Source organism: Arachis ipaensis, chromosome B05 (assembly GCF_000816755.2).
Source record: "Arachis ipaensis cultivar K30076 chromosome B05, Araip1.1, whole genome shotgun sequence".
Taxonomy (NCBI): domain Eukaryota; kingdom Viridiplantae; phylum Streptophyta; class Magnoliopsida; order Fabales; family Fabaceae; genus Arachis; species Arachis ipaensis.
This window is the reverse complement of record NC_029789.2, coordinates 118,878,600-118,888,437: the sequence shown is the minus strand read 5'-3', so window position 1 is coordinate 118,888,437 and position 9,838 is coordinate 118,878,600. Positions and strand designations below refer to the sequence as shown.

General features: G+C 32.9%; 1 protein-coding gene across 1 annotated transcript; it reads right to left on the bottom strand.

Moving 5' to 3' along the window:
* On the bottom strand, positions 1,347-4,948 carry LOC107640951 (transcription factor MYB35-like). Its single transcript, XM_016344456.2, has 3 exons — positions 4,609-4,948; positions 3,849-3,978; positions 1,347-2,971 (listed from the first exon to the last, which is right to left on the bottom strand). Exons 1-3 carry the CDS (start codon positions 4,739-4,741, stop codon positions 2,176-2,178), a joined length of 1,059 nt encoding a protein of 352 aa, XP_016199942.1. The 5' UTR covers positions 4,742-4,948; the 3' UTR covers positions 1,347-2,175.

Here is a 9,838-nt window from a genome sequence, read left to right as displayed (position 1 = left end):
CTTTTTCCTTTTTTATTTTAAATTTTTTTATTAGAATAAGGGTAATTTAGTTATAAAATTTAAAATTTTATTAAAAAAGACGATTTAATACGGAAAAAAACGTTAAGGATGATTCTAAATAAAAAATTACGTTGGGAACGATTTCGATTTTGACCCTAAACGTTAGGGACCAAAACAATACTTATCCCTAATAATTATGTTTGATAAAATAATTTTTAAAATTTAATAAAAATAATAGATATGAATATAAAAATAAAGTTAGATATTTAATTATTTATTAATATATAAAATTATGAGGTGAATGATCATTCTTCTTTTTCCTTTGGATCCTTTGCTTTATTGTTTTAAGGTACATACATCTTAACCAAAGAGAGGAATAGTTCGTTTAATGTTGCACTCTTGTGCTAATATAATTATATAAAGAAATCCATGCCATATACTAATATATTTATATCAAAAAAGGATGTATATTGTTGCTCTCTTGACTTTTGCTTGGATTCATTTTGTTGTCTCTTTTTCGATGCTATTATCAATTTATTAGTACAAAGAAAGCAATTCATGTTAATGAGTTTCCAACCTTAGGGCAGGGGAATACTAAAAATCGTGGGAAGTGACTGAGGATGAGAAACTTACTATTGGTGGCTTGGATGTGGTGGTTTTTGTTAGGATATTTGAGTTTAGATTTAAAATAGTATTGACATCTGGTATGGCTTTACGAGTAAGTAGTATTGACATCTGGTAATGGCTTTACGAGCATGACCTAAGAGCGCGCACTTCTATACTGTTCATTCAAGCTTCTTAAAAATCTTAACTGTGCTTGTTTTTAATACTCTCTAACCACTCTAAACCTGCATGAACAAGGATCCTTTTGCAACTCTTAAGCTTTGTAAAAAACTCTAACAAATAAATCTCCTTACTTGGATACAAGCAATTCTTCCTCCAACTTAGCTATCCTAAACAAATCACCTTGGTAGAACCTGTGTCTAAGATTCCTCCAAAGAGCTGAGGCAACATTGCACCACCTAACACTATGCAAAATTTCAGAACACAATGAAGCATGAAATCAAGAAAGTGTTGCATCAGGGTTCAAACATTTCATCACCTGTATCAGGTTTGTTCGCAAATTCATCAATAAAAATTGTCTTGTTCTTCAATTTAACAAATAACCATGCAAATCTTGCCCATGTGTGAGTTCTAAGTGGAAAAGGTGTTAAAGATATACTGGGATTTTCGCTTGGACGTAGGGACTGGTGGGATCTTGGAGCGGACTAACCTTCGATATTAAGGCTTGAGCTTGAATGTTCATCAACTAACTCATCAAACACACTACTTCTAAGACGATATGATTTTGTGAATTCGTTAGAGAAGCTAGATTTTTCATATTTACATTTGAAGGTATCTTCATTAATGGATACTTCTTTAAACTCGTCAAACTCACGACTCAACCTTGCGATTGATGAATGACTACACAAGGTCTTAATAATCGCTCTTTCTCTTCTCTATGCTCACCGCACCATGACAAATTCTTCTTAACTGGTACAGAATTCGGAGCTCGAGCAAAGAAGCAGCAAGTGAAGTTAGAGAATGAGAAATTAGCTTTGATTGAGGCCAGACATGTTGTAGAGTGTTGTTTATATACAAGCTAAATCTTAATCTTACATCTAAGTATAGTTTACAAACTCCAACTAACCATGGTAATTAATTTACTCTAGCTAACAAATTGAAAGTAGGGGAACTCTTTGACACCTATAGAAATTGTGTCTAATTTGCCTAAATTCTAGGCGTGAAATTTAAGCACCATAAAAGATATCTTAAGAGCAGCTAACAATTAACTAGCTGAGAATCAGTTATTAACCAACAATGGTTGAGAAAGAAGACTAGGGTAGAGCAATCCTACTACTTGCAAGCGAGAGGACCATTACAGCTTGTTCCTTATCATATGAAAGATGAATTGGAGATCCCCTTTAGTCACCCTATCATGAAGGAGAGGGGTTCGAAGTATCTTCCCATATTTATTATAAATTTCCTATTTCCTAGTATGGTGAACATTGTTAGAGAAGAAAATTCTGAATTTCACACATATCAAGTTAATAATATGCAATTGGTCAGCTGATGCTTTGGCAAATAAAAGACCGTTATCCGCAAATTTTTGTTACGAAGAAATTAAATATAAGCTTAGTAGTGGGATGGTTCCTCCATTAGGTGAGGAAAGTTCAGAAACATCTCATTTTCTTGATCAAGCATGGCTTCTACAAACGAAGTTTCATAGGAAGATGATGACGACGATGATGACGAGAGCTGAAAGTCATTGCTTATTGCTTCTTTGTTGTTCCAACTTTGTCGGGACACATTCTCAATTCGGCATACAAGTAACTCCTTTGACAAGAAACCAGCCTTCACCATTTCTTGATCATTGTTATCGGCAGTTGGCACAAAGGCGTCTTCTAGAAGGAAGTCATTCCAACGGAAATGTGATGCCACCGGCGAGGCGTCTTGGTCTGGAGTGGAACAACTTGAAGAAGACGAACAAGTAATGGTCTCATTCTCAGTCTCTATGCAACAATCTGTTGAACCTATCACCGTTGGCATCATTGTAAGATCCGTTAAGGAGTTAAATGAAAGATTAGTCTTATCAGTAATTGGTTCCATTTGCAGGGTTTGTTGTTGGCTATTATTATTATTGGTGATTCTAGAAATAACCCCCTGTGGCTTCAGGGTTTGGTATGGCTCTGCATTTAAGAGAATTGAACTTCTTTTTAAGTCTTTGTTGTTGATAAAGCTAGTTTGGTTAGTTGGTTTTTGGCTATGAGAACCCTCAATGTTTCCATAATCAGCAATTAGCTTTGAGAAGGGCTTATGAGTAACAGGGTCTATTCCCATTTGAGAGAGCTTCTTTTTCAACTTTGTGTTCCAGTAGTTCTTCACATCATTGTCTGTTCTCCCAGGGAGTTGCTGGGCTATTATGAACCACCTGTGATACATTAACAAGACACGTAGACAACTACATTAATAATTATACAAAACTAAGGTGTAGTTTTATATCTTTATACTAGGAGGGAAATATGTGTAATAATACGGTGATTGCTCCAGTGCAGTGTAGAAACATAAAATGAGAGAAAAATTAATTAATGTGGGTTTTCATTATATTTATCTTGTATGTATATGGGACTAACATGTTTTTTAGTGTTCTTCAATGGAATGCTACCGCTCCTCTCCCAAGTCCCAAGATATAGACAATACTGCTGGTGATCAACACTATAAATGGGGCAAAATAAGCATTTGATGTAAATACTAGCCGCCGGTGTAAATACATGGAGGGATGTTGGCGTTTTCTTACAACTTAGTGCACCCAAACACCCAAAACTTGTTGGGTGGGCCAAATACAAAGACATGATCTATTTAACATTATGTATGACTATGACACAAAGTGGTAACATCTAGAACAATAAAATACCAATCAAGATTAACAAGAGGTTGGCTTAAGCTAGAAAGTTACTTGACAAAATATGGACACTTTTTTATTTATTGTGTTTCTGTGTCCAATATATTTTGGAACGACACACATCGACACTCGTCTGATAAGCGTGTTTTTTGTGTTCAATTGTATCTTAATAAAAAATAAATTTTTTTTGTCAAACATGTTTAAACACACCTAAATACTATCACATGTCAGCTTGTCCAGTCTTATTCTTAACATATATTTTTTAAATGAGTTTAAAAATAATATATATTATTAATTATTAAAACAAAATACATTTTAAACATTTTATAGAATTAAAAATATATTAAAAAATTAATTTATATTGCAAGACTTATATATAGAAGAATGATTAACCAACAATATTCACCTGCTTCCTATGGCTGCGTGAAGCTTAATGATTAGATCTTCTTCCTGGGATGTAAACGTGTCTTGCTTAAGATCAGGTCTGAGATAATTAGTCCACCGGAACCTGCAACTCTTTCCACACCTCTTGAGCCCTGCGTCAATAATGGCCTCAAATGCAACACATATAATTAAGAAGATTTCAAATCTCAGCAATATATATATTCTACAAAAACGTTTGCATATTAGAAAAGTGATTTTGCAACCATAATCAATTAAAAACAAGGGTATTATTATAATCAATTTGACATTACAGTTAACTGTGAAGTTTTGTTCTATATAATTCATTTTAGACAATCCTACTGGAGTTCCAAAACACGCATCTGGTAAACTATCAATTAAGAATTATATGTTGTTCATTAGATAAGCATCCTTTCGCATCCAACAAAAAAAATGAAAAAAAAATGTTACTAGCCATTACAAGAAATCACTTGTTCATTGGAACTTATTACCAAGAACAAGAATAATCCTAATTGACTCATTAAAATTTGCAGAAAAGGTTCTCTTCTAACCATAATTTTTTTGCATTTCCAAAATTCGAATTAGGAAAATGATGACAACTTATTACCATGATAAACCAAATCCTACACTGCTATGTTTTTACTTACTATTAGTCTATTAAACAGTCAATAGTTGACAAATAGTGAATTCAACATTACTAGTGAAGGCCAGGTAGAAATAATAAAATTAATTCCATTAACTTGAATTCTTAAAACAATGCTAACCCGCTTTTTTTGGGACAGAAGTCCAGTTACTAGGTCCATGCTTTGACACAAATGCAACTATCTTTGCATCTTCTTCTGGACTCCAAACACCCCTTTTGACACTAATTTTGTCATAGCACTGAGACCTCACCATTTTTTTTATTTCCCTATTAATCCAAAGTCATATGGGATTCAAAGCAACGCCTAAGACTTGCATATGAAAGGAAAAAAAGAAAAGAAAAGAAAATAGGAAGTGTAAGATAAGCACATAAACAAGTAAACAACAAGTGTGCTAATTATTATGTGGCTTCAAGTAATAACTTTGTTCTTCAAGACACTCTTTGCAATGAAAGATAGTATAGGACGAGATGGGTTTAAAAGTATAATTACAAGTAATTAGGTAAGCAAAAAAAGCATGAGAGAATTGTTATGAATTAAACTTAATTTGCATGATGATTGGTATCAAAGATAACATCACTCTTAACCCAGTAATACTAATCACATGCTTGGCTCTAGTAGCATTTTGATGAGAATAGGTTTGAAACCGGTGAATTATTTGGTTAAACGTAGATTAAATTTAAGTGAATTAAATTATGACTAGAACAAATTGATTGGTTCATAAATTACTAAATTTGGTTTATGATATTTCCTCACAAGTTTGATGATTGTATTTTTTTAAACTAACTATTCAACTAATTAAATGATTATTCAAAGACCATTACAACTACAAAAACACTGTAAAGAGGAAGAGAGTTCAACAATGAGATTGGCTCATTTTTTCGGTTATGAAAACCACAAATGTGTTGTTATTGGTTATAGATTTTTGGGGTGTTAGACTAATGTGTGGGGTAATTTTTTTTGAGCTGCAGTGTGAAGAACTCGGATCATGCGAATTGTGTGTATGGAAAAGGTGATGATTAAGTCGGAGAGTCCGAGTTGTAAATAGAGAATTTTTGAATTTTCGACAAAGCAAATCGAACCGTTCGTATTCTATGTATAGTTAATTTTTTTTAGAAATTCGTGTTGTTGGAACAAATCGGACCGTCTGACAAGGTCCTTCCCACTTGTACTGTCCGATTTCTCTTTTGCTGACACTACATGCATGTAAAGCACACTTGAACTCTATAACGGGGTCCTACCCTATTCTCACCTCCATAATAAAATTAAAAAGTGTGAGATTTCATGCACGAATTTGTTCACTGCAGTGATAATGTCTTGTGAATTAGGCAATGTACCCTAAAACCTTCACTTATTCCTAGTTGCCATGCATATAGTTATTGTTGATTTATTTAATTAGAATTTCTTTCCAATTGTGTGCTTATTTTTTAGGTTTAATTATTCTGTTAGCTCCTATAGTTTTGTGAAATTTTTAATTAGATCTTTATACTTTTTTTTTTAATTGGGTCCTTGCACCAAATTATTTTTTTCAATTAAGTCCCTCTTAGTAGTAATTGGCTTAATTTTATAGAGACTCAACTAAAAAAAAAAAAAGAATTGGTACAGGGACCTAAATAAAAGAAAAAAAAAGTGTAGAGACCCAATTAAAAAAAATTTAATGCAAGGACTCAATTAAAAGAAAAAAAGTATAAGGACCTAATTGAAAATTTTGCGAAACTATAGAAACCAATAGAGTAATTAAACCTATCTTTTATCACGTACATTCGTACACCATCCTAGCTTCCACCATCCAACGCTTTGTGGCATAGCTATCAGAATTAAGCCAGACCAACCAATTCAATCGAAACACTAGTAAAATCTAATAGTCTGTCCAATTCAATTTGAACTATAAATTATATTGAAATTGCAATTAACTCGGTTAATGGTAGTTAAATTTATTAAAAATCAACTAACTCACATCAAACTATAGATAGTGTGGTCTATTCCGAACAAAGTCCGGACGCACGAGCGTTGGAAACGGAATCCTAGTAAGGCTGCACACTGATACGTTTGCATCGATGTCTTTATTGTTTTTTCTTCATAATTTTTGCTTAATTTGCTAAGAATTTCTGTTAAATTAGTAATAATTTTATGATTAATTGAGCATTACTTTAAATTAGTTGAATTCATTTATTACAGGAGAATTTGAAAGGAAATTGACAAGAAACAAAGAGAAAACAAAAGATAAGAGCCATCAAATACAATAAGTACAAGCAGTGGCGGAGCTTAGTTCAGACAAAGGGGGGCCATGGCCCCCCAAACTTTTTTATAAAAAACGTAGTAGTACTTTTTCAAAAGATAAAAAATAATTCAATTGACTTAAATACTTTACTATAGACCAAAAAACTAGGGTTTAGTGGGAGTACGTACTCCGTACTCTGTACAATTTTGAAAATTGAAGATGAGCGGTGGAGTGAGCGGGGAAGAGACTTTGAGGGTGAAACACGGTGAGGCAGCCGGTAATATCGGCGGAAGAGATAAGGGGGAGAGCGGGGGAGGGATTGCATCAGGGGAAAAGGAGGATCATATTTTGGGAGGGGTTTCTAAGCCTTTGAAGGTTTCTTTCAGGGACAAAGTTGTGGGTTCCAAGATTGCTAAAGCTTTTTCACTTGTTGAAACTTTATCGAAGGACACAAGGGTGGCATTTGGTTTCTATCTTCTATTGCTAATGCTTCTTGTGTGGTTATTGATCAAATTGACCAATGTATCACAGTAAAAGTGAGTGTGAGTAACTTAGTTTGGCTTTGTAGTGCAGTATATGGGAGTCCTTAATTCGAAAAAAGATGTATGCTTTGGGATCATTTGCATTCTATTCTTCTTTACATATTTTACAGGATATATATTCAAATTTTTATATAAAATAATAATGAAAAATCAAAAAATTGATACATTTTTTAAGAGGAAGGCTAATATTTAAGAAGAAAAACATATAACTTTTACAATATCAACACATGTAGATAGTTTTTCTACTTTAATGAATCACGAAGAAAGTGAGATATAACCTTCAAAAGTTCAAAAAGTTACATATGATGACTTTAATCTTAACTTTTTGGAACGAGATATTGAAAAACGGCTTTAAATTTGGCAATATCACCCAAACTAGAGAGATGAGATTAGACTAGCTTATCTTAAATGAGGTCCATATCAAAAATATTTTGACAATTATTTTCTATCTGGCCCCCCCAAAATTTTGTTTCAAGTTCCGCCACTGAGTGCAAGGCACTGGAGCAAATTCGCCTTTTGAATTAAACAGAAAGCTCATTGGACACAAAGTGTTGGAAATCAAGCTTCACGTGCAACGTGGGAGAGAATAGCATGCCACACGAAACCAATTAAGTCTCCCAGGGGCATCAGGAACTTTAACGTGGGACGTGGGAGCATTTCGGTGCAACGCCAAAATGGAATCCGTGCGTACACATGACCAATGCATATGCATGACCCCCATTTTCGCGTGGAACGTAGTAGACGTGGGACGTGAATGCTTAGCTTTCATGTAAGACGTTGGCTATCGTGCGTACGCATAACCCATGCGTACGCACAACAAGAAGATTTGAACCATCATGCATACGTATGATTATACTTTCGTGTGGAACGTAAGTTTTTCTACGTGCAACGCCTGGAGCGAACAAAGGCCACGATTGAAGGAAAACTAAGCCACGTACCACGTGAGACTTTCCACGTCCAAAGTGAACTATCCATAGGAAGTAATTTGAATCAAGATTTAGCTTCATGTTGCACGTGTCATGTGCGCCGTGGGATGATGGATATATACCTTCCAAAGACTTCAACTTAAGTCACTAAATCTTCAATTCTTTATCACTTGTGTGGTTAATCAAAGGTCCATCAATCACAGCATTAATTGAAGATTTGCAAACAGAAAAGAGAGAGATCTTTGGCTGGAGGAAAATATTAATCAGTTAGATTTGATTTTATTTGAATTTTGATTCTGTTTTAAGTTTGGAATTTGAATTTTATTAGGGTTAGTATTTAAGGAGAGAAATCAGACACATTGATCACTATCTTCTCTTCCTCTTCGACACTCTTTACTTTTGATCATTCTAGAATTTCTCTGAAGAACATGAGCAACTAATTCTTCTTGGTTAAAGTTAGGAGCTCTGTTGAACACTAGCTTTTCCTACTTTTGATTTATGTATTGATATCTTCTTAAGAAAAGGTGTTTATTCTTCATTCTAAAGGGTTTGAATGTACTAAGAAATAATTCTTCTCTAACTTGAATTCCTTTAACTTCTTTCATATGTTGCTACTAATTTGTGAAAAAAATGTTAGTCCTTATTTCATCGTTACTTTAATTTAGCAATTGAATAAGTTGTCGCAAATTCATCGTAAAATCCAAGTTGTTTGTTGGTGACGATGAATTGCATGAAAAATGTAGCTATCAAATATGTTCTATCTAATTCATCGTAAATTTATCGTTAATCTCTAGGTAAATTCATGAAAATTTCATGAAAAATTTGAATCAAATTAGCCAAACAAGTTAGTGTGATTAATTTGTTACAATATTGTCACTAATCTAAAGTTATTTTTTACAAGAGATTAATTAAATTTCTAAAGTTGTATCTAATTAGCTAGCTAATATTTAATATCTAATAAGCTACAATATTATAGCAAATATCATCACAAAATTCTCACAAAGAACTCAAATCAAAAGCTTTTCTTTAAAAAATTTTTTATGCAATCGCAAATTTGTTGTTATTTTCATGACAAGTCTGTTGCTACGTTGAATTGAAGTTTAATATTAGTATAACTTAAAGACTAAGTTTAAGAATTCAATAATTTTAATAAATAGGGGTATAATGTTAATCATTTGCAATCACAAAATATCTTTAAAAAAATATAATGGTTAAGATAATTAAATTGTTATGAGAATTTATTTGCATGTGATTTATCGTACAAGTTTATTATTAATTAGAATCATTTAAAAATTTATTAAATAAAAATTAAGTTGAGTTAGCTCTAGAATTAATTTGGACCGATAAAATTAGTCAAATATGTCGGACCAATTTGTTTATTTGACTTAAACATTGTTTACCCTCCCTCCAAAAATTGGTTATTTTGTCTATTTAAAAAAAACACAAAAATGTTGAATAAGATCGTCGGATATTTGAGTTAGCTATAAATGGTCTGGACTAGAAAATTAAAGACAATAAACAAAAAAAATGAGTAAGCTCGTATAACTTACGGACTAAGACAGTAGGTTGGGTCTAAATGGATCGGGCTGACTTATTTAATAACCTTAGAATTAATAATTAAGCTACATGGATACAAAAAGTAATCAATACCTATGTATGAAAAT

Excerpts from the sequence above, each read along its gene's own strand:
- LOC107640951 (XM_016344456.2), bottom strand. The coding sequence starts at position 4,741 with ATGGTGAGGTCTCAGTGCTATGACAAAATTAGTGTCAAAAGGGGTGTT. Across the intron at positions 3,979-4,608 it reads TTCTGTCCCAAAAAAAGCGG|GGCTCAAGAGGTGTGGAAAG; the intron begins GTTAGCATTGTT and ends TTATTGACGCAG. Across the intron at positions 2,972-3,848 it reads CACGCAGCCATAGGAAGCAG|GTGGTTCATAATAGCCCAGC; the intron begins GTGAATATTGTT and ends AATGTATCACAG.